At 71.9% G+C, this 27,505-nt stretch overlaps 1 protein-coding gene across 3 annotated transcripts in view; it reads right to left on the reverse strand.

Moving 5' to 3' along the window:
- The window catches only part of LAMA5 (laminin subunit alpha 5), a 40,547-nt gene extending 13,907 nt beyond the window's left edge, over positions 1 to 26,640 (reverse strand). For 2 of the 3 annotated variants that reach the window (XM_036010004.1, XM_028523644.2), the window contains exons 1-35: positions 26,297 to 26,640; positions 22,321 to 22,473; positions 15,298 to 15,415; positions 14,912 to 15,030; positions 14,649 to 14,819; positions 14,448 to 14,545; positions 11,697 to 11,812; positions 11,364 to 11,482; positions 11,169 to 11,259; positions 10,790 to 10,924; positions 10,621 to 10,680; positions 8,928 to 9,068; positions 8,708 to 8,845; positions 8,477 to 8,611; positions 8,264 to 8,398; positions 8,043 to 8,180; positions 7,604 to 7,656; positions 7,284 to 7,389; positions 7,120 to 7,172; positions 6,892 to 6,997; positions 6,463 to 6,562; positions 6,185 to 6,341; positions 5,903 to 6,041; positions 5,625 to 5,767; positions 5,435 to 5,541; positions 5,181 to 5,334; positions 4,653 to 4,813; positions 4,452 to 4,560; positions 2,855 to 2,952; positions 2,575 to 2,776; positions 2,342 to 2,468; positions 1,707 to 1,846; positions 1,078 to 1,193; positions 757 to 968; positions 185 to 389 (exon numbers count right to left, since the gene is read on the reverse strand). In XM_036010004.1, the coding sequence (XP_035865897.1) occupies positions 185 to 389; positions 757 to 968; positions 1,078 to 1,193; positions 1,707 to 1,846; positions 2,342 to 2,468; positions 2,575 to 2,776; positions 2,855 to 2,952; positions 4,452 to 4,560; positions 4,653 to 4,813; positions 5,181 to 5,334; positions 5,435 to 5,541; positions 5,625 to 5,767; positions 5,903 to 6,041; positions 6,185 to 6,341; positions 6,463 to 6,562; positions 6,892 to 6,997; positions 7,120 to 7,172; positions 7,284 to 7,389; positions 7,604 to 7,656; positions 8,043 to 8,180; positions 8,264 to 8,398; positions 8,477 to 8,611; positions 8,708 to 8,845; positions 8,928 to 9,068; positions 10,621 to 10,680; positions 10,790 to 10,924; positions 11,169 to 11,259; positions 11,364 to 11,482; positions 11,697 to 11,812; positions 14,448 to 14,545; positions 14,649 to 14,819; positions 14,912 to 15,030; positions 15,298 to 15,415; positions 22,321 to 22,473; positions 26,297 to 26,560 (4,619 nt within the window). In that variant the 5' untranslated portion in view covers positions 26,561 to 26,640. The remainder of the gene's footprint in view (positions 1 to 184; positions 390 to 756; positions 969 to 1,077; positions 1,194 to 1,706; positions 1,847 to 2,341; positions 2,469 to 2,574; positions 2,777 to 2,854; positions 2,953 to 4,451; positions 4,561 to 4,652; positions 4,814 to 5,180; positions 5,335 to 5,434; positions 5,542 to 5,624; positions 5,768 to 5,902; positions 6,042 to 6,184; positions 6,342 to 6,462; positions 6,563 to 6,891; positions 6,998 to 7,119; positions 7,173 to 7,283; positions 7,390 to 7,603; positions 7,657 to 8,042; positions 8,181 to 8,263; positions 8,399 to 8,476; positions 8,612 to 8,707; positions 8,846 to 8,927; positions 9,069 to 10,620; positions 10,681 to 10,789; positions 10,925 to 11,168; positions 11,260 to 11,363; positions 11,483 to 11,696; positions 11,813 to 14,447; positions 14,546 to 14,648; positions 14,820 to 14,911; positions 15,031 to 15,297; positions 15,416 to 22,320; positions 22,474 to 26,296) is intronic. The other variant, XM_036010006.1, reaches the window with a different exon arrangement.
- Between the last annotated feature and the right edge of the window lie 865 nt (positions 26,641 to 27,505).

A 27,505-nucleotide genomic window follows, 5' to 3' on the forward strand; every position in this document is an offset into this window, starting at 1 on the left:
CGGGCCTGCCCTCCACCCGGACCCCTCACGCTGAAGGGAGAGACGGCAGGCGGCCCCCAGTCCCCCAGACGGAAGGAGAGCGCGCTGCAGAACCCCAGGAACGATTGTGGGGGGCAGTGTGGGCTCCGCCCGGAAGCACCCCCAGGACCCAGGCCCCCGGGAGGCCCCCGCCCCGGGCCCTCACTTGCACTGGCCGCTGTCCTTGTCGCAGGCGGGGTCCGTGAGCTCCTGCACCCCGGGGCCCGAGCAGTTGCACTCCTCGCAGCCGGCCAGCGGGTGGCAGCCGAAGGTCTGGGGCTGGCAGACGGTACACGCAGGCGGGACGGTGCGAGGCGGGCAGATGCAGCGGCCGGTCAGCTCCTCGCACAGGCGGCCACTGCAGTCGCAGGCTGTGGGGTCACCCGCAGGGCTGGTGGGCCCGTCTGCCCCGCTGGGAGGCCCAGGCCACGGCTCGGGGCGGCGCATCCCCGGCCTCCCAGCCTGGCTCCCCCCAGCTCCACGACCCAGCCTCAGGCGGCTCCTCCAGCCCCGGGTCAGAGGCCCAGAACCTTCTGGACAACCCTGTAAGGCCTGGGCCAGACGCTGCCCAAGGTCCCATGGACAGGAGGTGGCTGGGCTGGTCTGCCAGGCTCTAGAAGGTTCTCCTGACCACTGTCCCTACTTCCTGGGGAGCCCCCTGGACCAGAAAGCACCCCCCTGAATTCAGGCGCCCCCCCCCCCCCCGGTGCTGGTGAAGCCATGGACGGAGGTACTCACGCCTGCAGTTGGGGAAGCCCCAGTAGCCGGTGGCACAGCGGGAGCAGTCTCGGCCAATGACATACGCACGGCAGGGACACTGGCCCCCAAAGGGCTCACAGGTAGGGCCGGTGGCACCCACTTCGTGGCAGCCACAAGGCCGAGCCCCATTGTTGTAGAAGAGGGACAGGGAGGTGGCGGCGTCACGGCAGAACTGGGAGGAGCTGGTGGGGCTGGGGCGAAGGGCGGGCAGTGAGAGCAGCTCCGGGCCTGGACTGGCCCTGCCCCAGAGCCCCGCCCCTGCCTGGAGCCCCGCCCCTCCCAGCCCCGAGCCCCGCCCACCTGATGTGGTAGCCCTGGCTGGCACACTGGCTGATGAAGTCGTAGGACTTGTCCAGGGGCTCCTCCCTGAGGTAGCTGGGGCTGTAGGCGTCCTCGGGGACCACCAGCACGTACTCCTAGGGCACCAGGGTCTGGTCACCTCCCAGGAGCCCAGCAGAGGGCCCCCGTCCGGGAAGTGTGCCGGAGCCTGCTGGCTGCAGCTGAGCTCCAGGGGCCACCGCGACCGGCCACCATCTGGCCGGGCAGCTAAGACGGAGTTGGCATCACCCCTGGGGCCCGGGCCCCGGCGAGGCTGGCAGGGTCTGGGTCCCTGCCTGGAGGGCGGCTGGACTCCTGGCTTCCCGGGAGTTTGGGGAAGAGGCAGCACCTTCTTCTGCCAGGGGCCCTCCCTCCGTCCCCCTGCCGGCCCTGCCCGCTCCAGGAAGACCACCCTGACCCGCAGGGCTCTGGGGGATTGGTGCCCCCTCTGGAGGTCCCCAGAGGTCGCTGCCCCTGGCATCCAGCATGGGTGCAGGCGGGGGAACACACCCTGGTTGAGTGACCTCGGGCCGTGTGACAGGCGTGGGGACGGCTGGTCCCTGGACAGGTTCAGGATGCCCACACGCGGGGACACCAGCCTCAGGACTCACCAGCCACAGCCACCGGCCCTTGGGCACACGCACGGTCACGGTGAGCTCGCTGTCGGTCACGTCCAGGACGGCCCGGCCCTCACACACCACCAGGACGCGGCAGCCGTAGGCATGTGGGCAGAAGGTGGCGTTGGCGTGGCCTGGAGGGGCAAGGACGGGCAGGTCAGCCCTCCCCCGACAGACCACCTGGGCCAGCAGGGGCGAGGACTCGGCCCCACACCCCACGAACCAGTGAGGCCCCTGGGCTGGGCCGAGTGAAGACAAAACACACAAACGTGTAGGGACACGTGTGCCGTCAACCCGGGACCCGTGCTGACCCCTCCAGCGCCCGTGTGTGATGGGCGACCCCTAATCCTCGGAATGGGCGGGAGGAGCAGAGTCTGGGAAGGGGACGGGGAGGCGGGGCTGGCTGCACAGGACACTGGGTGGGCCCCGGGGCACCTCGCTGGGGAACTGGCGGCAGGAGGGGGGTGGGCCTGTCACTCCCAGCCAGGTCCATGGGCCACGTGACCTGCGTAATCAGCACATCACCTGCCCGCATCGCGTGGTGACCCCACGGCAGGGCCGTGTGGGGGAGACCCCCAACGGGCTCCCAGCCCTGAGCTGTGCCCCCGCCGCCCGCCGCAGCCACTCACCCTGCCAGACGCGGCCGCCATTGATGAGGACCTCCACGGTGAAGCTGGGGTGGGCGGGCTGGTAGCCGTGCAGCAGGAAGGCGTAGCGGCCCAAGGCCGGCACGTGGGTGGCGAAGACCACCGTCCCCTGCAGGGGGCAGCACTGTGCGTGAGCTGGCAGGGGAGGGGGGGCGCGGGGGCCCCCCTGCGGGTCCTGCCTGCCCACGTCCCTGTCCCTAGGCCTGGCCTCTCACCTGGGGGTGCTGCAGCAAGGTGGGCTCGGCGTCAGGGTCCACGGCGGTGGGGGGCCGCGGCTGGGGCCCCGGCGGGGGGGCGCCCGGCGTGAGCTCCTGCGAGAGGGTCAGCGGGAGGCCGGGCGGCAGCGGCAGCACCTGGCAGTCCCTGAGGATGATGGGCTGGGGCGGCTTCGGGAAGCGGGAGGGCAGGCAGGCGGCACTGCGGGGGCACAGGGGTGAGTCTCCGTCCGGGTCAGCGTGCCCGCTGGCCGCTCCACCCTGCCCCCGAGCCCGCTACCTGCTGGGGCTGAAGGCCCCGTGGCTGCTGACACAGTGGACCTGGGGCTCCACGAACTCCAGGCTGAACGTCTCCACGGGCACCAGGGTGACGCTGTGCTGTGGGCAGAGGGCCGGGTGTGGGCGTGGGGGCACAGGTCCAGCCTGTCCACCCCGGCCTGCACCCTGTGCCCTGCGCCCGCCACCAAGGCTCCGCCGGGCTCTGCCAGCCCCTCCTCCGCTGGCCCAACCCCTTGCCTTCAACTGCAGCTTCTGGGGCCTGCGGCACCTCCCAGCTGTCCCCAACGCCACTCCTCTCCGCGGGCCACCCCCTCGCCACCTGCAGTCTGACCGCCTGCCCTCCCCGAGCTCCCGGGATGGGGTCTCGGGCGGGTGTTCCTGCCCTGGACCGTCCCCTGGCACAGAAGTGTGCACCCGACAAACGCGACCAAAACGGGGCGTTGCAGCTGCGTGACCACGGTGACACCCACATCCGTCGCCCACATGGGGTTGGCAGGGGGGCGCCCTGTGTGACTTGCTACAGAGAGTTCTGGAAGGGGCCGAGCCAGGATGCCCTCGGGGTGCGAGTGGCTGCCCTGGGGGCCCGAGGGGCGTCCTGTGCCCCGTGGGTGCACTCCCATGTGTGTGGGAGTGCTCCGTGGAAAGGTGGACAGAGCCTGGTCCTTGGATGGGGGGTCGGGGGGGAGCGCGGGGCCCAGCATGGACAGACTGGCAGCAGCCACAGCGGCCCGTGTCCGCTAGGGACACAGAGAGGTGCTTGGACTCCACAGAGTGGGGTCGGCACCCCGGGGCACAGGGCCCCTGTCCTGCGTGGCCAGTCTCTCATCAGTACCAGACACCTGGATAAAAACTGCATGTTTATGGCTCCGAGGAGTCTCCCAACTCCAGGAGGCTGGTGTGGGCACCGGTTCCCGGCGCAGGACGCGGCTGAGCCCTCAGCGTCAGGACACCCAGCAAACGGGACCCTTCCCAGCGCCAGGGAGGGGCCCCTGGGCATGCGGTGGGGGGTCTCGGTGAGTTATATACCCCCAGACAGGCTTTCGCTAAGACCACCGTCTCTTCCCACCCCAACTCAGGGACTCACGCGTCCCCGTACGGGGCCAGGGGCGTTATTGGTAAATAGAGAAGCGTCTCGTGCCCAGAGGAGGGGAGAAAAGCCTGCGGGGGAGGGGCTCTGGAAGAACCAGGACAGGGCACGAGCTGACCCGGCCCTGGCGATGGGGACCTCGGTTCGTTAACACTCGTCTCCCTACTTGTTACGTGGGTTTAAAATCTGAGCGATCTGCCCCGGCTGCTGTGGCTCAGCGGACTGAATGCAGGCTGCAAAGCAAAGGGTCGCCGGTTCGATTCCCAGTCAGGGCACAGGCCTGGGTTGCGGGCCAGGTCCCCAGTAGGGGGCGCACAAGAGGTAACCACACACGGATGTTTTTCTCTCTCTTTCTCCCTCCATTCCCCTCTCTCTAAAAATAAATAAATAAAATCTTTAAAAAATATATTTAAAATAAAGTAAAATAAAATCTGAAAGATCTGACCTCACCCCCGGGGGGTCCTGGGGCCGGCGCAGGTGAGAGACCAGAGGTCAGGGGTCAGGGCCTTACCAGGAAGAAGTGGGCCTGCTCGGCGGTGAGCCGGATGCTGGCGTCCGTGTCCAGCTGGAAGACTGCTGGGAGGTGCTGGTGGTCCAGAGCGGCGCCCCGGCATAGCGTGCTGGGGGGGGGGGGCAGGGCGGTCAGCAGCCGGGCAGCCCCAGGGCCCGACCCCCCACCCGGCCTGGAGCCCTCCCACCCCTCCGGGCGCACCTGTACAGGCAGGGGTGCAGGGTGAGCACCCCCTGCTGGGGGGGCTGCCGGGGGGTGTGCACGGCCACGCCCAGCTCCTGGCGGGCCGCCTCGTTGGCGTACTGCACCACCAGGGCGTAGCGGCCTGGCCTGGGCACCACCACCTGCAGCTGGACGTCCACCTGGGGGGGCGGGGCGATCAGAGGCCCGTCCCGCCCCCCTCCGCCCGCCCCCCAGAGAGCAGGAACGCACGGGGACACTGCTGGACGCTGCCAGGGGCCCTCATCCCAGGACACTGCAGCCCCCCCCCCACCTGCCCCGCCCACCCACGGCCCCAGAGCTGAGCCGTCGGAGGGGACCAGCGACCCTCGTGGCCCCTTGGTGAGCCCAAGGGCCGGGGCTGCGGACCGGGCCACTCGGGTGTCCTGGCTGCCAATGCCAGACCCCCAGCCTTGCCCGAGTCACTCCCGCCTGCGCCTGTGTCCCGTCTCCCTCCCGGCCAAGGGCACCCCCCCCGCCCCCGCAGGTCTGGACCCCGGGGACACGCACGTCGCTGCCCCGGCAGAGGACCAGCGGGGGGTGCGAGGGGCTGAGCTGCTCCGTCGGGCAGGGCCGGGGCAGGCTGTTGTCTTGCAGGCACAGGGCCCCGGGCCCAGGGGCCGAGGGGAAGCCATCCAGGGGCAGGTGGGCGTAGAGGAGGCAGCTGCGGGTGGGGGCACGGTCTGGGTCAGCTCGGGGCCAGAGGCCTGAGCACAGGGAGGGCCGGCCCCCCCAGCCCCCCGTCCCTGAGGGGCAGCCCTCACTTCTCCCTGGAGCCCTGGGCGGCGGGCCGGAAGGTGCAGGCCTCGGTCACCCGCAGCTGCAGCAGAGCGGCCTCGTAGTAGGCACTGGGCAGCAGGGCCACGTAGTCCTGGGGGCGGGGGGCGGGAGGTCGGTGCTGCAGCCCTGCCCGTCCCCGCCCTGCCCCCCCATGCCCTCGAGCCCCTGCCTCACCAGGAGCACCCCCTCGGCCTCCACGAGCAGGGCCCAGGTGCCGGGGTTCAGCACGAAGGGCTCCCCAAAGCCCCTCTGAGGCACAGTGACGAAGGCGGGCTCCGTGCTGGGCGGGAAGATGACCGGCTGGCTCTGTTCCGTGCCTGGGGGGCAGGGGGAGGGTAGCTGGGACTGGACGTGGGCCGCGGCAGGGCAGAGGCCCCGTGGGATGCCGGTGCCAGGGGGTGCAGGGAGCAGGGAGAGGGGTGCGGGCCCCCCACCCCCCCCAAGGCACTCACAGTTGGTGCAGGTGGCAAACTTGCTCTCCTCCTGCACGGAGACGCGCCCGCTCACGCTGGTGGGCCCGCGGTTGACGTAGCGGAAGACCAGCCAGAAGAGGTCAGGAGAGGTCACGGTCAGCCTGGCCACGATCCTGGGCTGGGGTGGGGAGCGGAAAATCGGAGTCGCCCCTCCCTGGCCACTCCCAGCCGGACCCTGGGGCTTCGGAGACCCACCCGCCCGCCCCCCTGGGTGCTGCCCACGGAGCCCGGCGGACGGCAGCCCCTCAGCCCCAGGCCCACCTGGATGGGCGCCATCTGGGCGTAGCCCCGCCAGCTGAAGTTCTCGAACTCCAGGGGGTTGAAGCCGAAGCGCACCGCGTGGCCCCCGGGCGTGGCCGCCTCCTCCAGCTCCAGGCGCAGGTGGTGCAGGTCCGGGAGGTAGTGGTTCTGCGCCGGCCTGGCCAGGGCAGCGGCACGTTGGGCAGGGCGGGCACTGGCCCCGCTCAGCCCCGGGACCCCAGGGACAAGCCCAGGGGCCGGGCCCCCCTCCCCCCAGCCCGGGTGGGGCGGGCACTCACTCGCTGCAGGTGGGGCCCTGGGTGTTGGGGCGGCACCGGCAGGCGCCCGTTCTGGGCTCACAGCCCTGGCCCAGCGCGCCGCCAACGTTGCACCGGCAGCCTGCGGGGGGTGGGGGTAGGGGGCGGGGGCGAGGTCAGCGCTGCCGCCCCCCGCCCCCCCCACTCAGGACCCTGCTCCCTGCTCACGGGGCTCCGTCCGCCCTGCCGTGTGGCAGCGGGGCTGAGGCGCCGCCTGGCACTCTGGACGAGGGGGGTCCCGAGGCCCGGCCCGGGGGCAAGGGGGTGGACCCGTGGGGCCCGAGGGCGCAGGACTGAGCGGAGGAGGCCTGAGGGCAGAACCCCGTCGGTGCCCAGGTCCCGCTGGGCGCCCCCGAGGCGTCTGTCCCGCCCTGGGCTCGGCCTCCCCCGGGGCCCAGCAGGGGCCCTCACTGCGGCAACCGAAGTAGTCGGCCCGGTCCAGCCCGAAGAAGCCGTCCTTGCAGGCCGCGCAGGTCGGGCCGCAGGCGTGAGGCTTGCAGAAGCACTGGCCGTTTCCCTGGGGGTCGGCAGGAGGTGGGGTTGGGTGGGCGGGCGGGCAGGCAGGTGGGCGGGCGGGGTCCCCCCCGCCCCATGTCTGTCCCACGGCCCTCAGCGCCTCGGCCCCCAGAGTAGACTCACCAGCTGGCACTGGGCGGCCCCTCCCAGCGTGCCCCGGGGGTCGCAGCTGCAGCCTGGGGGAGGGCAGAGCAGGCCTGAGAGTGCGGGGGGGGGCTGGCCCTCGCCTCCCCACCCCCCGCTCCGGCGTCTCCCCCAGCCCCCACACCCACTGCAGGAAAACTCACGGGTGCAGCCCTCGGGGTTGCTGGGACTCAGCCCCCAGAACCCCGGTTTGCAGCGGTCACAGCTGGGCCCCTCCACGTGCGCCCGGCACCTGCAGGGGGCCTGCGCCTGGGGAAGGGGAGACCGAGGGTCAGAGTGGCCCCCCACCCTGCTCCCCACGGACCCTCGGCCCTGGGGCCCTCACCCCACGCCAGCTCGGGGGTGCCCCTGGAGTGGGGACGGAGGGCCGGCAGGGGAATAAATGAAACTGGGGGTCGCCCCAGCGCCCCATTACTACGGGGCGCGATGGTCTCGGCCCCGCGGAGGGCTGACCAGGGCTCACCTCGGGAAAGACGCCATCGCCCGGGGCCAGGCCAGCAGGGTGGCAGGAGCCGGCTGTGGAGAGACCCCCCGCGCGGTCACTCCTTGGTCTGTGATCCTGCCGCCAGGCGCCGCCCCGGCCTGGCCGGGACCCACAGCTCCCACAGGCGTGAACAGGCGTGAAGACGTGCACCTCCGTGCTCTGGCCCCCACGACGGGAGGGCGTCCCCCCTCTCCCCCCACCCCCTGCACGTGGTTAGGGACATGCAACAAGCACGCACTGCACGCGAGTAAGCGTGTGAGCACACACCATGCACACAGCATGTGCACACACATCCAGGAACCGCCACGCACAGCTGTGTGCGGACACTTCTGGGGCACGTGGACGCACACACAGGCACACGGGCCTCACGTGAGCACACGCGCGAACCAGCACATGGGCGCAGCCCCGCCAGCCTCACCTTCGCAGGCGGGGAAGCCGTAGGCGCCGGGCTCGCAGGCGTCGCACCGCAGGCCCGTCACGCGGGGCCGGCAGCTGCACCGCCCGCTGCGGGGGTCGCAGGCCGCGTGCAGGGAGCCTTCCGCCGAGCAGTGGCAGGCTGGGGGAGGAGGGGGTGTGGGCATGTGGTGGCCGGCAGGCACCTGCCCGCCCCCCCCCCCAGCCCCCCGCGGGGACACTCACGGGTGCAGGCGGGGAAGCCGTGGAAACCGGGGCCGCACTCCTGGCAGGTGGCGCCGGCGTAGCCAGGGCGGCAGCGGCACAGCCCGCCCGCGCTGCAGAGCTGGTCCAGGGCCCCGTGGGGGTCGCAGTTGCAGGCTGCGAGGGACACAGGGTCAGGCCCCGGCTCCACGGGGGCACGCCTGCCCCTCCCCCCAGGCCCCGGCCGCTGCTCACCGCGGCAGTCGGGGTAGCCGTGGTGGCCTGGGCGACAGCGGTCACAGTGGGGGCCTTCGAACTCGGGCCGGCAGGGGCAGCGGCCGGCCTCGTCGCAGCCCGTGGGCAGGGTCCCCGCAGGGCTGCAGCCGCACACTGCGGGGCGGGGAGGCGCACGGGGCGCTGAGCGGGGTGCACGGGGCCCCGGCCCACGCCCCCCACCCCCGTGCCCACCGGGGACGCCCCGCTCACGCTGGCAGAGGGGGAAGTGGAAGTAGCCGGGGGCACAGCGGTCACACTCGGCCCCCTCGAAGCCCGCCCGGCAGGTGCACCGGCCGGAGTCGGGGTCACAGGCGCCGTGCAGCACTCCGGGGCTGGAACACTGGCAGGCTGCGGGAGGGGCGGCCGCCGGGTCAGAGCGGGGCCGGCGGCCCGCGTCCATGGGGGCGGGGGCGGGGGGGGCGGGACTCACGCTGGCAGTCGGGGCCGTGGAAGCCGGGGGCACACAGCTCACAGTGGTCGCCCTGGAAGCCGGGTTTGCACAGGCAGCGCCCGGCCCGCGCGTCCCGCTGGCAGGCGTTGTCCTGGGTCCCGGCGGCATTGCAGTCGCAGTCTGTGGGCGGGGAGGGGGCGGGCAGGACGGGGGGCTCAGGGGCCCTGCAGGCCCAGCCCCCCACCGCTGCCGACCTCCCTCCCTCACCAACACCTCCCCTGGCACCGTCACGCGGCACAACGGCAGACGCCCAGTGGGCACCGGGCCTGCGGGAGGTCGCCAGGGGAGGTGCACGGATGTCTGACCGCTGCCCTGTGCGTCATATCATAGGTCACGTGTGATTGGAAATGGTCTTTAATGTCAAGTGGAGCCAACGAACGACAATGCAGAACTGGCCCCTGACTTGGAGAAGACAGTTGTGAGTGGTACAGTGAATACAGGACTGATGCTCAAAATACATCAACATAAAAAACCCCCAACAGTCCGATTAAAAACTGCACAGAGATCGGACACTTCTCCGAAGAGGACACACAGGTGGCCGAGGGACCCGTGACAAGATGCTCAGCGTCACAAATCACCAGAGAGATGCACCTTAAAACCGCAGTGAGACGCCCCCTCACACTGGTCAGAATGGCCGTCACCAACACATCGACAACCAACCAGAGCTGGCGAGGACCTGGTGGAAAGGGACCCTCGCGCGCCCCGCTGGTGGGGACGCAGGCTGGGGCAGCCACGGTGGTGAGCCGTGTGGGGGGTCCTCAGAAAACCAACAGTGGGGCTGCCCCGCTGGGAAGGCGTCCGAAGAAAACAAAAACACCGACTGACTGGGAGAGAGATCCCGCCCCGTGCGCATGCGGTGCAGCCTGGTCGGCCCCACCACAGCCGACACCCGTCCCACTGGAAGGAAGACCCCTGCTGGGGACAGGGACACGCCGTGGACCAGAGGACGGCCCCCGACTCCAGAAAGACTCAGGAGGAGAGGTGTGGGTCCTTCCCCGGGGTGGGGGTGGGGCAGTCAGGCTGGCGGTGAGAAACCCCACCGTGTCCTGAAACCAGTGACCTGATTTAGTGCGTGGGGGCTGGGGCGCAAGGGCGGGCGGTTTCACCCTGAGAGCGAGGGGGCGGCCACAGCCCGAGGGTCCCGGTGCGCTCCCTGGAGCCTGGGCAGGGAGGGCCGTCCCTCTGGGGAGGGAATCTTCCCCCACAAGCGCTAAGAGTTTATGGGAAGCTTGAGCAGCAAGGATGTTTATCCAAGCAGGACTCAAAAAAGGAAAATTGGAAAGAACCTAAATTTCCAGCCACTGGGAGTCGGTTAAATGAACGCTCCCTCTTCCTGTGCCTCGCGGGACAAGAAGTGACTCGTTGACAGGGCGGCGGTGGGCGGGAGACGCGATCGTGAAACGCACACCTGCGTGTGTAAAAGCCGAGTGTGCACGTCCACGCGAGGGGCCCCGGCGCTGGGAAGGGGGGTTATTTGTGGGGACGGGACGCTGGGGGAACACCTCCCTCGACCCTTCTCTCACCTGGGTTTTTTGACGGTTTTCTAGCGCGAATGTGTTTTGTTTGCATAAAATGCGAAGGACCGAAATGAAAACCCTGCCCCCAGGTGTGGTCCCCTCCTGCCCCGCCGCCGCGGGGGACTCAGGGCACGGGGGGCGTGGGGCACACTTACTCACGATCTGTCCCGCCGGCAGCATCTGCGCCCCGCTGCTGTTGTGGGCGGGGGCCACGGCTGGGGAGGAGATGCGCCCGTCAGCCCGGTGGCCCCGCACACGCTGGGGGGAGGGGGCGGGACGGGAGGGCCCCCCCCCGCCCCGCCCCCCGGGCGGCCCGCGCCTCACGGTGGCAGTGCGGGAAGCCCTCGAAGCCCGCGGCGCACGCCTCGCACCGCTCCCCCGTGAAGTTGCGCCGGCAGTAGCAGCGGCCGGTCAGGTCCTCGCACGTGCCGTCCGTGAACTCCGACTCGCAGTCGCAGCCTGGGGGGCGGGGAGCCGGGGCGGCGGTGAGACCCCCGGCGCACGGCCCTCGGCCCGGACAGGCTCTCTGCCTCCCCCGTCTGGGCAGCGGGGGAAGCGCAGCGGCCCTGGCTTCCGGAGCGGTGGGCGGGCCGGGGGATGCGGGGGGAGGGGGGCTGGGGGCCCGGGGACACCCAGACCGCCGCAGCCCCCGCTCCGGGTCAGCCCTGCGCCCGGGGTGCCCCGCCGCGGCCGGCCCACTCACGCCGGCAGGTGTGGGGCGAGTCCAGGGGGTGGTCCGGGGAGCGGTAGAAGCCGGGCAGGCACAGCTCGCAGTTGACGCCGGTGGTGTGGTGCTGGGGGAGGGGCGCAGGGCCACTGAGTCCCGGCCGGCCCCCCGAGCCCTCCCCCCTCAGTCACCGCACGGCACCCCGGCCCCACCCGGCCCCCGCGGGCCCACCTGGCAGTCGATGCACACACCCCCGCCCCGGGGGACGCCGCCGGGGCCCTGGCTGGCGCCGAGCCGGCCCACCGCGGGGTCGTAGTAGCAGTCGTCCGCGTGGCCGTGGCAATGGCAGGCTGCAGGGAAGGGCAGGCGTCCGGCGGTCAGCAGGCGCCCCATGACCCCGCCCGGCTGGGGCCCCCCGGGCCACGTCCCACGACCACCCCAAGTGTGACCTGGCTCGGGCGGCAGCACTGACATGCGTGTGCATGCGTCCACACGAGTGGGAGCTGCCGGTGTGCACGTGTGTGTGCACGTGTGTGCGCGCGTGCGGGGCGCGGGGGCACTCACGCTGGCACTCGTTGGCGCTGTCGGGCGTGGCCGGCTCCCAGGGCCGCCGGTTGAAGCCGCGGCAGCAGCGCTCGCAGGCGCTCCCACAGGTGTTGTGCTGGCAGGCGCACTGCAGCCTGGGGGCGCAGGGGCGGGGCTTAGGCCACGGGGACACGGGGATGCACGGGAGCACGGGGGTCTGCGGGGCCGTGAGGGCAGGGTCGGAGCGCGCACAGGGGCGGGGCACTGAGTGGGCGGGGCGGTGCCCCCTTGCCTATGGGTTGGCCGGGAGCAGGGAGTGCTGGGGCTCTGCCTTCCACTACAGCCCAGGACCCGAGGCCTCAGCCTCACACAGCCGACCGCCCTGAGCTCAGCCACATGCCCCCCCCCCCCATGCATCCAGGGCACCTCCCCAGGGCAGGTGGCCAAGAACTGGTTCGTCTTCCAGCCCGGGGTGGACGCCAGTCAGACGGCTGTCCCCTGCCGCTGTCCTGGACAGCACCTCCCGCTGGCTCGGCAGGCAGGGGGACAGCTGACTGCAGCTGGGAACCGAGGGTGCAGCCACCTACTGCCCAGACACCCACACCAAAGCCCCATGCCGGCAGAGACCACATGCCAGCCTAGGTGGGGGCGGGAGGCGCCCTATGCCAGGCCGGGTGTCCCCAGGGCCTGGCCAGCGCTGTGCCTGACCCCGGGGCCAGCTGTGAAGAGAGACCCGGAGCTCCGGTCCTGCAGCTCCAGCCCCCGTCCCTGCGAGCGTCCTTGGGACCTTGGAAATGAGCGCTGCTGTCCCTTAGCATCCAGGGACACCTGGGGAGGGGGAGGGCTCCAGGGGAGGGCGGCAGGGGTGGCTGCGGGCAGCCTGTCTGTCTCGGAGGTGGAACCTGGGGCCACAGCTGCTGTTGGGTTTTCCGGCAACCGGCACGGCCGGGGCACCTCTAAACCGAGACATTCATGGGGGCGCCCCACCGACAAGCAGCGTCAGCCACGGCGGCAGACACGGCCCTGGCCCCCGAGATGTCACGACCGGGCAGAAACCGCGCAGTAAGCACATTGAGATGTTACCAGCTAAGGAATCTAGAGCTTCATTAAGAAAGAAAAGGAATGCCATAAAAAACAAGCAGACGCGGTCCAAAGAGCCCGCCGGAACGTCTACAGACAGAAAACGAAACGATCGTGTTTAAGACTCGATGGGTGGGCTGTGCGGCAGAGGGGAGACTCTGAGCGGGAGAACGGTCCAGAAGACGAGGCGGGGTCCAGTTCCAAGACAGAGGGGCGCACAGCCCGGGTTCCAGCAAGAGAGCGGGGACAGGGGACAGAGGAAGGGGCCTGACAGGCAGCGCACTGGCGGTCAGCGGCGGGGATCCAGGGGGGAGTCCTGGGGGGTCAGAGTCTCAGAGTTGCAAAGCGGGGGTCCTGAGCCAGAGAAAACACGTCTGCCTTTGACACCACGGAGCGCCCGGAAGACAGCGTAGAAGCTTCCAGCGGACGCCCCGGCCACCAGAGACGCCAAGAGACCGTGAGCAGCCGTCTCCGAAGTGTCCAGAGACACGGCCTTCGACCGGAAGTCTGCGGCCAGCTGACCATTCACCCGAGAGTGAGGCCCAACAGCCGTCCAGACGGTGGCGGACAGAACTAGCACAGACATCCGGGGACGTGCCAGTCACCACGGACGGCTCTTGTCCCCCAGAGCCACCTGCGGAACCTGGCCCCCCCGTGGCGGCCTCTGGGGTCTCTGGGGGGTGATTAGGTCCGGAGGGCGGAGCTATATTAACAAGAGTGGTGTCCCGCCCCCCGCCCCCCACCCGCTCTGCGGGGACTCCAAGAGGTGCCAGGTCTGTGGGCTGTGGCCGGGCAGCCTGCAGGCAGGGCTGTGAGACGCAAACCCAAGTCTGTGGGGCTTGTCCGAGGGCCGGAGCGCCTGGGACGCAGGCAGCAAGGACCGAGGACCGTGCCAGTGCAGAGCGGGGAGGGTAGGGGCACAGAGCCGGGCAGGAGGACAGGCAGGCTGCCGAGTGGGGACTCTGGGTGCTGGGTGCTGGAGTCTGGGCCCTGGGGGCGAGCTGAGCTCATTCACGCCCAAGTGCAGGTGGGGCCGGGAGTTGCCGGCGCCGCCCTGGCAGGCTCAGGCAGACCTGCCACCCTCCCAGACCGCCCCGCCCCGAGCAGGCGCCCCTCCCAGCCCCCACGGCTTTCCACTCTGCCAGCTCTGCAGGCAGGAGCCCCCAGGGCTGCCCGAGCCCACCCTCCTCAGGCCCATCGGCCACCATGGACCGGTCTGGAGTCCGCTTCCGGCCATGGCTCTGACCACGAGACGGGGGTAGGACCCTGTGCTGTCTGGGCTTCGCTGGCCCCGTGCAATCAGGGAGCAGATGAGACAATAAAGCCCCAGCAGAGGGCACAGAGCAGGCCCCAGACCCGAGCGCAGGGTGTGGGGCCCACATCACCCACTGACACCCAGGCTGTGGGCCCGGGGCCTTGGCCCTGCCCGTGGTGGGGGGGGAAGGTCAGGGGCGTGGGCACAGCGCCCTGCCCGGAGCACAGGGGCGTGCAGCCTCAGGCCGACCGTCTTGCTCAGTGACTCCTGGGCTCAGGTGCAGACAAGAGCCCCCTCCGCTGGCCGAGGGGCCCAGGGCGCTGCCCCTCCACTTGGCCGTGCCCTCGGGGAAACTGAGGCCTGGGGGTGGTGGCCACTGGGCCAAGGCGAAGGCAGGCATGGAGCCGGGGCTCCCCTGCCGGAGACAGGGGTGGGCAGGCAGTCTGGGGCCTCACCTGAAGGGGTCGGCGGGGTCCCTGGCGTCACAGACGTCCGCGTGCCCGTGGCAGACGCAGCGGCCGCCGATGCTGATGTCCTTGATGCTGTAATAGTACTGCAGCCGGCCGTGAGCGCCCCGCCGCCGCCCCGGCCCCGCCCGCCCCGCCCCGGCCCCGGCCCCGGCCCCGCCCGCCCGCCCGCCCGGGCCGCCCGCTCACCCGGCGGGTGACGGTGGGGTCCCGCAGCGCCTTGCCCATGAGGTGGCCCAGCAGCGTGTTGGTGCGCAGGAAGCGCAGGCGGATGTTGGTGGCCTTGGTGAAGTCGCGCAGCAGGGGCGAGTAGGAGAAGTTGGAGGCGCCCGGGCGCCCGTTCACCAGCGACACCACGATCTGCGGACGGGACCAGGGTCAGGCCCGCTCCGAGCGCCCGGCGGCCGCCACACCGGCCGGCCCCGCCGCGCCGCCCCGCGCCCGCCGCGCACCTCGCCGTTCTCCAGCGGCACGATCCGGGAGTGCTCGGTGCTGCAGACCACGTCGTCGTCCCGGGAGACGCGCTCCAGCGTCCGTGCCCCGAACCGCTCCAGGCAGTCCCTCCTGGAGGCTGCGGGGACGCGTGGGGACGTGAGGCCGGGCCAGCACTGGCCTCTGCCGCCTCAGGGGCCGCCCCAGCTGAAGCCGGGCCGCAGGGAGCCACAGGGCGGCACCTGGGCGCCACCTGCACCGGGACCCAGCGGGCCCCACGCCGGGGACGCCTGCCTCGGGGAGGCACCCCGGCGGTCCCAGCCTGCGTGGAAGCCGAGTGTGGCAGAGCAGGGCCACCTGGCCACCCCAGGGACCCGCCGGCCAGCCCCGGGCTCTGGGGACTCACAGGCGAAGAACTGCCAGGGCTGGTAGGAGCGGCCGAAGTCGGTGGAGCGCTCCAGCACCCAGAGGTCGGGCCGCGGGGCGTTGGCGAACTTGATGAGCACGTAGGCGACGTGGAAGACCTGGGGGGGGGGAGGGGGGTGGGGGGGACGGGTGAGGCCTGGAGGGGTGCCCCGTCCCACGGCGCGGGCCGCCTGCTCCCACAGCTGTGGGCTCTCCTCTGGGTCCACGGGCACCCCGGGGAGAGGGCTAACCTGCTCAGGGAGCTGACCGCGGGCCGGGGGGCTGGGCAAGGAGGACTCAGGAGCTCACCCCCTGCCGGTCACGAGGCCAGGTACGGCCCCTCGCTCCCAGCAAGCCTGGCCTCCTCGCCCGCCTAGCAGGGGACGCCCCCTCCTGGGAGGGGGCCCCTGTTACAGTCTCACCTGGTCACCCCCCCCATTGTCCTCGGAGCCGCCTCCGAACCTGCCTGCCCATTCTCCCACCCGCCCTCACCACGAGGCCCCAGGTGCAAGGGGCCTGGAGCCGACAGAGGAGACAGGCTGGAAAGTGGGGAGCCTCGGAAACGCCCCAGGGACGAGGCACGAGGCGGGGTCCCCGTGTCAGGGCCCAGGGACAGCGTGGGCTCAGACGCTCCCGCTCAGCCCGAGGCCTCGAGGTGGCAGCTGGGCCGCCCAGACCCCAGAGAGGGCGGGCGTGTGGGCTGGCCCCACCCTCGAACCCAGCATGCGGGCCTCCTGTCCGCCCCTGAGCCCCCCAGGAGGTGCCCACCCTGGGCTGGGCCTCCCACAGGGAAGGAGGTGCTTCCCTGGCAGCCCCGCCCATGGGCCAGTAAGCCCCGCCCCCTGGCCTCCAAAGCCAAGAGCCCGCTGTCTGGGCTGGGCTCTGTGCGAAGGATTCGGGCTCCAAGGAGACCGGGCAGGGCATCGGGGGACACGGTCACCCCCAGCTTGCACTCCGGGGTGGGAGGCCCAGACACACTGGAGAACATCCCACATGTGGGGGGCGCCCCCCTCATCCCCCGAGCCAGGGCCTGCTCGTGGGGACAGCCCCGCGGGCTCTGAACTGTCCACAGACCTCCAGGGTGATGTCATGCTCTCGGCCACCACATGCACCCTCAGCGGGGCCCTGGCCCGCCAGGGGAGCAGGGTGGCCACCCTTGGGCGTCCACCTGTGTGGACTTCTGCTTCCGACCAGCTGAGGCAGAGAAGGGCTCCCCTCCAGGGCCGCCCGGGGCCCTCAGTCACCCCCCAGCCCTCATCGGCCTGAGGCTGACGTGGTGACCCCGTGGAGGGGCGGCGGCCCCTCGAGGCCCAGCCCTCAGGAGGCTCGGAGTGCGGGGGAGGGGGCAGCATCCCCAGCCCCAGAGACAGGCCTGCCCTGCGTCCACGCCCTTCCCGAAGGTCCGCATGAAGCTGAGTGGCTTCTCCCCAGGGTGGGGGGGAGGTGGCCTATTCGCCCACGTCCAGGCTCTGAGGTCATCTTCCGGGGCTTCGGTTCGGGGAGGGACGCGGCCCCCGGGGGAGGGAGCCTGCACCCAGCCGGCACCTTGGCCAACCCTGAGGCCTTCCAGGGAATCCCGAGGGGCTGCGGGGGTCCTGAGTCACAAACACAGGCTGCTCTGGGGGCGGGCGCAGCTGCCCCCCCCAGAAGGCCCCCCCGGGAGACTCAAGGCTCCCGCCGAGCCCCCGGGACCCGCCCCCGCCTTTCCCTGAGCGAGGCCACCGAGCTGCCCCTCCCGTGTTGGCGGCCCACTGCGTTTCCCCAGCTGCGGGCACCGGCACAAATATTGGTTCAGAGGCACCGGTCAGGCAGGATAGGGCGTCCTGGGAACTTCCCGCGCACGCCCACCCACTGCACTCACTGGCCGGGCTTAAAGAAAGACCCCGCCCCCGCCACTTGGTCATCGGTCTGTCACTCAGGGGCCCGGACATCTGTCCCTGAGGCTGCACACGGGGAGGGGAGTCTGCAGGGAGGGAGCGACAGCGGCCCAGGGCTCCCGCCTGTCCCCGACCTGTGCTGCTCCCGGGGCCGGCGGGTCTCGACCCCGGAGAGGTGTGGGCCCCGGCCTCCGCCCTCCGCCCTGCCCCCACCCCGCCCGCCCGCCAGGCTCGGCTGCCAGCGGGGGCTGACCTTTCCCGCTGCCGCGGCCTTTTCTGCCGAAGGAAAGAGCGTCTTTTACAGCAAAAGCCAAACAAAAGCCTCCCGAGTTATTTTTAACAATCTGGCTATTTTGGGGCGGGCACGCCTCCAGGACAGCAGCCGAACGGCCTCTCGGCCACGGCGCCCCCAGCCCCCACGCCTGGCCTGGCGGCAGGGGGCCAGGGCCCCCCAGGAGGGCGTCTGCACCCCAACCCGGCGACCCCGACCCGGCGACCGAGGTCCGACGGGGGCCAGGGCCAGTGCAGGAGGCCCCGTGTGCGTTCCAGGCACCAGGGGCCGTGGGCCCCGGGCAGCCGCGTCCCCACCCAGGCTCAGAGGCAGCGGAAAGACAAACACAGCGGAGGGCGAGGGCCAAAGGTCAGGGGTCAGGGCACTGGTGGCACAGTGGATCCCTCGCTCAGGAAGATGCCGCCGTCTCTGGGTGGCCGAGCCAACACCGGAGCCCCCTGTTGGGGCGCTGCAGAGGGCCCCCCCCATGCCACACCGCCCTCCGGCTGCAGAGGCTGAGGTGGGGGAGGGGAAGGCGCAGGGTCGGCGCTGGGATCTGGACGTCACAGTCCCTGAAAGCCTGGCGGGGCGCAGAGGGTGACAGCTGGCCCGCAGCCTGCCAGGCCAGGCCCCTGCCTCACCCAGGGCAGGAACCCCCGGGTGCAAGGGGGCCCGGGCAGCGCACCCCACCCCTGCCTGGCCCATCGAGGGGCAGGGAGACCCAGGTCTGTTCCGGGGGAGGAGGGAGCCCGGCCCCCACCGGCCAGCGCCCGGCTGCTGCTGGAGTCAGTCACTGGGCAGCCGGTGACTCAGCCCCGGCCCTGCCGGAAGCAGGGCCCAGTGCTGACTCCCGGGGCCGGCCAGGGTCCCAGGCTGTGGCCGGGCGGAGGCAGGAAGCCCCTCCTAGACCCGGCGTCCGGGTCAGCTCCCTGGCCATCGCCCTGGGAGCGAACAGTGGGTACCCAGCCTCCTGCATCCCCCGCCCAGACCACTGGGCCGGCCTTCTGGGGCCCCACCCCCCATGCTGACCGCTGCAGCCCAGCCCCCCCCCCCCCGCCCCCGGTGGGCTCTCTCCCCTGCGTGTGTGTGGCCCTCTCAGCAGACACCCCTCTGGGAACCTTGGTGGAGATAAAAGCCACCGCAGGGGCAGGGCCTGGGGCTGGGGCGCAGGGCAGGGCAGGCAGGCCCCCTCCTGGGTAAATAACCAAGGCCCACCGGCTGTCCCCACACGGGCAGGGAGGCCCCGGCTCCAGGGGAGACCAGGCATGGAAAAGCAAAACAGAAACTCGGAGAACACAGCAGCAGCCCCAGGGGCCTGACGCTGCTGGGTGGGCTCCGAATGAACCAGCGTCCGGAGCAGGGGTGGGTGGGGGGCTTTCAGGGAGTGTCGCGGGCAGGAGCTCAGGGGCTAGAGCGGAGGGCCATGCCCCGGGTGACCCAGCGCCTCAGCAAAGCCGGCCGGGGGAGGGGATTCAGAGCCCCCCTACCTCCAGGGGCTGCCCAGGGCCCGGCCTCCGCTCAGAGCTCCCCCCCCCGCACCCCCACCCGCCCCAGGTCAGGCCAGATGGTCAGCCCCAGGCCGCAGGAAGCGGAGTTTACCTCTCAAGGACCCCAAACCCAAACAGTTTAGTCTCTGGTGAGCGGGACGCGGTGGGGGTTGTTTAAAAGCGGATGGAAAACAGGAGCCTCTGGGGGCGGCGGGGCCTGGGGGGGTGTCCAGCATGAGGTGGCGGGGGCATCTTCGAGCCCCCAGAGTTGGCGGAGGCGGGGGGCCCCGCTGGTGTGTGTGTTGGGGTGGGCGGTGTGCCCGGGCCGGGACCGGGAGCCCCTCCATCCTGGGAGCAGGGCCCAGCGAGGCTTCCCCTGTGCTCACTCGGAGAGTCGGGCCACGCATGCCAGACCACGAGGTGCCCCCACTGGCCACCCAGGGCCCCCCCCACCACCACCCCCGCCCTCCCCAGGGAGCCGGGCTCAAGGGCCCATGTCCGGTCCGGCCCCCACACCTGTCCTGGCTGCTGGGCTCCGTAACCAGAGCCTGGCCGGCCTCAGGCGAACTTCCTGCCGCTCCCCTGGAGCCACCCGCCGGCCCTGCGGGGGGACAGCCTCGTGGCCAAGTGCCCAGCCGGGGCCAGGAGCCCTGCCCGGGGAGCCCCGAGCCTGCCAGCCGCAGAGCCCGTGCCACCTGGCCACGGGGGTCCCGCCAAAGCAGCTGTGGGGGGCCTTGCTGAGGAGCCAAGCCCCTCGAGCAGGTGCCCTCAGCCCCCTGTGCAGACGAGGGGGCTGAGGCACAGAGGCCAGGTGGCCAGCGGGGCCAAGCCCTGCGTCTCTCCAGACACTGCGCGAGGTCTCGGCCCCTCCCCCAGGTGCTCTGCGTCCCCAGGTGTCCAGGGACAGCCCCACCACAGCCCTGTTCCTCGGCACCCCCCCTGGTGTCCTGGCCCCCAGGGGGGGCACAGGCCCCTCACCTGGCACTTCCAGCCCCCGACCCACACTCCTGGCCGCAGCAGCACCCACTCCAGCCCACCCTCGAGGCTGGCCCAGCCCCCTCTGCACCTTCCCCCTGCTGGGCCCTCCACCTGGCCCCACCCGGGACAGAACTCGCTCCGGGGCTGGCCACTAGCAAGGGTCCGACCAACGAGGGCTCTCAGGCCGGAAGGCTCCTGGCCCAGGTCCTTGCCTCCAGCAGGGCAGGTGCCGAGGCCCTGGCCGCTTCCGGCCCCCCAGCCAGGACGTGGCTCCTGGAGCCTCAGTTTCTCCAGCTGCGACTTGGGAAGGAAGAGGGTCCAACGTCCACCCCCATGGGAACGACAGAACGGGATTCCGCGTGGCCGTGGAAAGGGGGGGCCGGCTCACCCGCCCAGCCCACCCGGCCCACCCACCAGGTGTGAGATGCGGCTGGGACCAGGCCCACGGCGCCTTTCTCAGCCCTCCCAGGGGCAGGAGGGCCTCCCGGTGCCCGGCGCTGGCTGCCCCCACCCCCCTCCGAGGCATCCGCTCCAGAGCCCAGAACAAAGGCGGCTGGCAGCCCGCCACAGGGAGTGCCCAACCCCGCTGCCCGCTCAGCCCCACTTCCTGGCGGGAGCCCCGGCCCCACCCCGACCCTCGTCAGCGACGACGACGACAATGGCCCAGTGATGACGACGGGGAGAACCCCAGTCGGGGTCGGGACCCCTGGGCCGGGCGAGCTTAGCCAGGCCCCTCCCACCGGGCCCCAGCTCTCATCCGCAGCAGGGAGTGCGCTCGGAGGGTCCTGCCCTGGGGACTGCCCCCGTCTGACCGTGGGCGCCTGCTGCTCCCGTCACCGGCCCTGGGCAGGCTCAAGGGCACGGACCCCAGGGCCACCACCCCAGGGGCCCAGGCAGACGTGCCCCAGGCCGGCCCCTCCAAGTGCCTCCCCGGGGCTCCGGCCCCCAGAGCCCTCCCTCCCTGCCCTCGTGGGCTCCTCCGCCCCAGACCGGGCACTGCAGGCGGGACCCGGTCCCCATCCCCAACCCCTTTCCCCTTCAGGCCGTTTCACGGTTGGGGAAACTGAGGCTTGGAGAGGCAGGGTGCACAGGTGGTGAGCCCCCTCCCTGGCCCAGGACCAATCGGCACAGCCGGGCTGGCAGGTGAGGAGGCAGCGGCTCGGGGGTCTCGGAGCCCAGAGGGCTAGGGCCCCACCACAGCATGGGGCCGGGCACCGTGCCCACCAGCTCTGAGGCCGCTCCGGGGTTGCCGTGGAGACTGGGCCACTGAGCCCCCAGCCGGGGCCCAGGCCCCTCCCCCAGCCTGGCGGGGCCTGTCCCACAGGGAGGGGAGGAGCAGGCGCTCGGGGACCCACCAGCTCAGCACAAGTCCCTCCGACTGACCCTGGGTGGGGGCAGTGCCAGAGGGGGGACCCCGGGTCACACGGGGCTTCGAGGCTCCCTCTCCGACTCCCCGCCGGGACAGGTGAGCAGGCCGAGCCCAGCCAGACCTGGGACCTGCAGGCCATGCACCCCAAACCCACCCACCGGGCCTGCCCTGCCGGCCAGCCGGCCTACGGGACACACTTCACCGCCTCTCCCCAGATGCGCAGGGCCTCGGTGGGGGGAGGCTTAGGAGGGGGCAGGTGGAGCCCCAGGTCACAAGACTGGGCAGTGGCCGGCCGGCCTGGACTCTAGCCCCTGGACCCGACTCCTCCCTCCCCCAACGGGGTGGGGTCTGGCGGGATCCACCTTGTAGCCCCCACTCCAGGCAGGTCCGGCTCCGTCCCCCCAACCCCACGCCCCAGGGGCAGCGGGACCTCCGGCCCACGCCACAGGCCGGGCACTCGGCAGAGTCACACGGAGAGCGGGATGCACCCCGGGCCCGCGTCTGGCCCTGCAGGTCCGCCCATGGCGGGGCTCTTCGTCCCTTGGAAACTCCCTGCCGCGCCCTCCCGCCTGCAGGGCCCGGAGCAGGAGCACCTGACCCCGAGGTGGCCTTCCGGCACAGGTATCCCAGGAATGTCCACTTCCCCCGGCCTCCCCCGCGTTCCTGGGGCCCGCCCACCGCAGCAAGCCCGAGCCCAGCTCCCTGCGCAGGAATGCCCCGAACAAACGCCGACACTGCAGCTCAGCGTGGGGCGGCCTCCGCGCCGGGCCACAGCCCCCCGCCTGCTCTCCCTGGCCCCGCGGGCAGCACCCACTCCTCCCGGGCGCTGCAGGGAGGCGGGAAGAGCACACCCAAGGCGCCCACGGCCACGCCTTTGTCTGACTGGGCCTGCCGCCCGCAGACAGTCCGGGCCCAGACTCCCCACGGGCCCCCTGTGTGCGTGCACTGGGTGGGGACCCCACCGTCCAGCCTGTGCCCACAGGGGAGCCCCGGAGCCGGGGACGTGGGGGCGGGGCTGCGGCGGGCACCGAGGGGACTCTACCTGGCCCAGGTCCAGGGTGACGTTGACCTCGTTGTACTCCAGGCCGCGGGACAGCGGCGGGCTCTGCCACCAGCGCTCCGTGCCGTCGACGGCGTTGCTCGCGGGGTGTGCCTTGTTGCTGCTGGCGGCCGTGCAGATGTCACAGTGCTGGCCCTGCGGGGGCGCGGGGGACGGGTCAGGGGGCCCGGGCCGCCTCCGGTCACCCTCCCCGCATGGCCCGGCCCACCCATTCACTCCTCGCTGACTCCGGGCCCACCCATTACGGAGGAACGGAGAGAGTGGAGAGGCAGAGGGGCACCCGCTCTGGGTGTGTGGGGGGAATCGAGGTGGCCCTTTCCGAGGAGGTGGCTCCAGGCAGAGGGACCGTCCGTGCAAAGGCCCTGAGGCAGGAAAAGCCTCAGAGTAGAGAGAAGGCCAATGGAGCTGGAGCTGGGGGCGGGGGAAGGGGCCAGGCCCACTGCCCACCTCCAGCGGCCTGTCTCCCGCCACCCCGCCAGGCTCTCTCCCAGAGCCATCTGGGTTCGGGTCTCCAGAGGGCCGGAACTAAGCCGTTCTGGTGGCCTGCCAGGGTCGGCCCCGGAGTGGGGGCATGTGGGCAGCCAGCGGGCGGCACCTGGACCTCCTGGGCCTGTGGCTTCCCAGCCCTGGGGCCCGGCCAGGTCACGGCAGCTGCCAAGCCTCAGTGTCCCCGTCCGAAGAGTGGGGGTAAGGCTGGCACCTGCCTCGGCCGTCCGAGGATTAACCACCCCACCCCAGGCCTGGCAGCTGCTTCTGTCACGGTCCAGACACCTGCCGGGGGCCGGTCCTCGGAGCACACTGCTCTCAGCGGCATCCGGGCCTGCTGTCCCCGTCCGGGAGGGGCAGGTGCTGGGAGCCCTGGGTGGGGTGGGGGCAGGGCCGGGCCCTGGCCGCTGGCCCGGCGCGGCCCAACCCCCACCCGGAGGAAAGCAGACCTGCCATCCCTGCGCGCACAAAGGCGGCCCTCCCGGACTTGGCACGGACTGAAACCCGAGAGGCCGGTGCTGGGGAAGGCGGCCACCGCACCGCCCGGCCTCCCGGGGGGCCGGACCCCGTCCTGGGAGCTGGGGTGGGAGTGTGGGTCGCTCCGCCCCCTCTCCCAGGCTTCCACCGTGCATCTGGGTGGCCGAGACCCGTAGGCAGCAGAGCGGGCTCCGGGACCCTGGGGCTGGGTGCTTTGGGTGCCCCGCTGCGGGCCTTGTTCCCGCCTGGGGCCTTCGCACCCCGATCTCCTGTCCCCCGTCTCAGTGCAGAAGTCTCCTCCTCCGCAGCACCCCCACTCGGCTCCAGGCCCCCCAGCACGCTGGCCTGACACCCCCGGGCACCCCACGCTTTATTTGTTCTGCCTCCAGACCTGGAACTGTCTGGCTGGCAGTGACTCTGCATTCACGGCCTCCCCGGGCGTGCAGAGCTTGGGGTTGAGGGGCAACACGCCTGCCTTGTCCCTCACCGTGGTCCTGAGCCCTCCGCCCCGAGCTGCCACACCTGGGGGGCAGGGCCACAGGGATGGGGAAGCTGCGGAGGGTCCTGCCCGGCAGCAAGGAAACGGGGGCCAGCGATAACAGCTTCCCCTCCCAGTGAGTCACCGCTCCGGCAGCCTAGCCCCCGGCTTCCCCTGTGGCCCCAGGGCCGGCCCTGGATTCCTCCCATACCCACCTTCGGCCCTCTGAGCTGCCCGCACGGCCCCTCCCCCCTGCTGGGCTCACCCAGGCCCCCACGGGGACCCCTGCCCCAGTTTCTGTCCCCACTCCTCCAAGCGGTCCCCCAGGAGCTGGGAGCCTGCAGCCGAGGGCCCCTGTCCTCTGTGGCCCAGCTCCCATGCCGGCACACGACCGGGCTCTGTGGGTGGATGGAAGTGGGGCTTCACCTCCCTGGCACCTCCTGTGCCCGGCCACCGGCTTCCAGCTGGGGTTGGCGGGCAAGGCCCTACCACAGCCTCACCGGGGGCTGGGGTGCTGGGCAGAGCCCCTGCTCCTAGAGGAGAGGGCGGAAGTGCTGGCCGGCCCAGGGACTCATCCAAGGGCACATGGTGTCCACATGGTGGCCGGCCTTTCCGCCATGCCTCACCTGGCGGCCTCAGAGCTGGGGCGCCCTTCGCTGGGGGCCGCTGGCTTTCAGGGACGGCTTTGGCCTCTGTTGCCCGACCGTGGGCTGGGTGAGCAGGCTGACCCTGGTCATTCAGGGCCAGCTCCCTGGCACCTGGCACCAAGGCCGCCACTGACCAGCTCCAAACGCATGTGAGGCAGGCCCTTGCACTGCGCCCATTTCACAGACACGGAGACTGAGGCTGTGGGAGGAAACCACACAGCTAAGGAGAGGCAGCCCCGGCCTGGCTCCCCAGCTTCTCCTTTAGGCACTAGGAGGGAGTATGCAGGGCCCTCCCTGAAGGGACCTGGCTGCTGGCCCTCCTCAAGGGCCATCCCCTGGGGCCAGGCAGTGTGGGCGGGCAGAGAGGACTGGTCTGGGGCTCAGAGATGGCCTGGAGCTTCCGCTGCCTGCGTAGAGGGGCGGCGGGGCTCTGCCAGGCCCCCCCGGGGGGGGGCATTGGACACCCCACATGTGCGTCTTCCCTGACCTCAACCGGATGGGCCGAGGGCCTGGGTCTCCACCGCTCCCCCAGCCAGGTCGGGGTCCAGTTGCGAGGCTTCTGCAGGTGTCTGCACCTGTCTAGGCCTCAGTTTCCCCATCTGGAATCTCAGCTGTGCGGGGCGTGGGGGGCAGGGCAGAGGGGAGCGTGCAGGTGCGTCAGGAGCCTGCAGGAAGCAGCGCTGTGTCCCTGGAAGGGGGCGCCACGCCGGCCCCCTCGGCTCCTCCACTGCAGGGCCAAGGGCGGGAGCCAGGGCCCCCGGCTCCTCCATCACCCCCTGTGACTAATCCACAGTCGACCGCCCTTCCCGCCCCCCGCCGCCCCCCCCCCCCCCCCCCCGTGCCTCCCTCACCAGGAAGGCAGCAGCCTGGGGCCTCTGCCCCGGCAGAGCGGGCTGTAGCCCCGGGGGGCCCCAGACTCTCCTGAGAGGCCAGCAGCAGGGGTGGAAAGATGGGCCCAGAACAGGGTGTCAGGGAGTCCCTAGACCAGACCCTACACCGCCCCCCAGGCCACCCCAGGCAGGCCAAAGAGCCGCCTCATAGCACCCCGCTCCCACCCTGTCCCCGGGATCTGTCCCCACAGCCCTGCCTCCCTGGGAGTGCCCATGTGTGGGGCCACGGAACTGTTCCCTGCCTACAGGCTCACGACTTGCGGGGGTGCGCCCCCAAGGGTCCCCAGGGAGACCTCACACCTGTGTGTGGGGCAGAGACCGCGCCCCTGGCTGCAGCCCTCTGTTCCCGTCCCCAGGGCCCTCCCCCCGGGCACTTCGGGGCCCCACCGAGCCCCTGCACCCCCAGCGGGGATGGCTTCGCGCTGTGCAGCGAGCCGGGAGAGCCTGCGCGGTCTGGCCCCTCCCGCCCGATCCCAGTCCCATCCAGGCGCCAGCAGCAGGTTCCAGCTCGTCCTGCGGGAAGGCGGAGCGGCCCGCCCCCTCCCTGCAGGCATCCAAGTCCCGCCTCGCCCGCATCCCGGGACTCGCGGCCGCCTGGAACCCGGCACGAGCCCCCTGGGCCCCGCGGCCCGCAGTCCGCGCGGGGGAGGCTGCGTCGGGCCCTCCCGGGCGTGCGGTGGCGTGGGGACGCGCAGGTCTCTGGCAGAGCCCGAAGGGCAGAGTGGGGGTCCGCTCAGTCCTCCGCAATGTGAAACCCGAGAGTCGGGGCGGGACACGGGGACTTCGGTGGGTACCTGGCCTCTCCCGGGCCCGGGCGCGCCCGGCCAAGTCAGGCCGGAGTCCCGGAGTCCGAGCCCGGCCCGCCCGGAGCCCGGCCCGCCCGGAGCGCGGCCCGCCCGGCACCGGGTCCTCAGGGCCGCGTCCCCCCGCCCCACCCGCCCCGCCCCGCCCCGTAGCCCCGGCCACCGGCCCGCGCTCACCTGGATGGTCTGGATGGGGTCCCCGCCGGCCGCGGGGCCCCCCACTAGCTTGCAGTACAGGTCCTCCGTGGGGCGCGGGGCGCCGCGCGCCGGGGCCTCCTCGCCGCAGGTGGCCGAGGCGGCGATGCGGGCTCCCTCCGCCAGGTTGAAGTAGGGCGGGTGCAGGCTGAGGTCGCGGGGCGCCGCCGCCGCCTCCAGCGCGGCGCCCAGGAGCGCCAGCCCGGCCAGCAGCCGCAGCGGCCACGCGGGGCGAGACCTTCCCATCCCGCAGGTCCGGCCGCGCTCCTCGCACTCTGGGACTGCGCGCCGCGGGCGCCCTGTGGGGTGTGAGCGCGGGGCCGGCCGGCTCGCTCCGCCCGCGGACGTCAGGCCCCGCCCCAGCCCGCCTGGGCGACCGAGCCCCGCGCCCCGGGGCCGCGGAGGGGGCGGGGCCGCCGGCAGCCTTAACCCTTCGGAACCCGAGCGGCCGGCCAGCCCGCCTCCGGAAGGGGCACCTGCTGGCCTCAGGCCAGGCCGTGGGAACGCGGAGCCCCCCAGAACCCCCCAGGGCGTGGCCCGAGTCCTGGGCGGCACCCCCGCGCCCCACAGCGCCCCAGTTCCCCGGCGCACCCGCCCGGCTGGTCCGAGCCTAGAGGCTCCGCTTTGTTTTCCTAACTTCGGGCACCTCTCGGCGGCCGAGCGCCCCCGGCGGTCCGGGCGCAGGCAAGGCGGCCGCGAGTCGGGCGCACTCGCACCTCGGCCGCGGGGACATCTGTCCGTCAACGGCTCAGCGCGTCCCCACCGGCACCCCCCAAAACTGCGGGACGTCCGGAGCAGCAAGGGATCCTAGACGTCTGGCTATCCCCACCCCCAACCCCTGCCCCCGGTCAGGGTGCCCGCGGGAGACCCTCGCCCCACTCCCCACGTGGGCTTCCGGCGGCAGTCCCCTCACACGGCTTCTCTGCCCCGTCTTGCCAGCGGCGGGAAGGGGCCCTCTGCACCACGTGAGTGGCTGCGCGTGGGGGCCGTGAGGGCACCCGTCTGTGGAGGGACGAGGACGCCCGGAGTGGGGACCCCCTACTTCCAGGTCAGGTTCACCCGTGCCCCTGCGACCTGCTGGGGTTAGAAACACCGGAAAGCAGGGACGTGCGTCAGGAGGGGCCGGGCCGCTGCCAGGGAGCAGCCAGGGAGGGGCGTCTGCGGCCTGGTGGGCACTAGGAAGACCGACCG

This window comes from Phyllostomus discolor, chromosome 9 (assembly GCF_004126475.2).
Source record: "Phyllostomus discolor isolate MPI-MPIP mPhyDis1 chromosome 9, mPhyDis1.pri.v3, whole genome shotgun sequence".
Lineage (NCBI taxonomy): Eukaryota > Metazoa > Chordata > Mammalia > Chiroptera > Phyllostomidae > Phyllostomus > Phyllostomus discolor.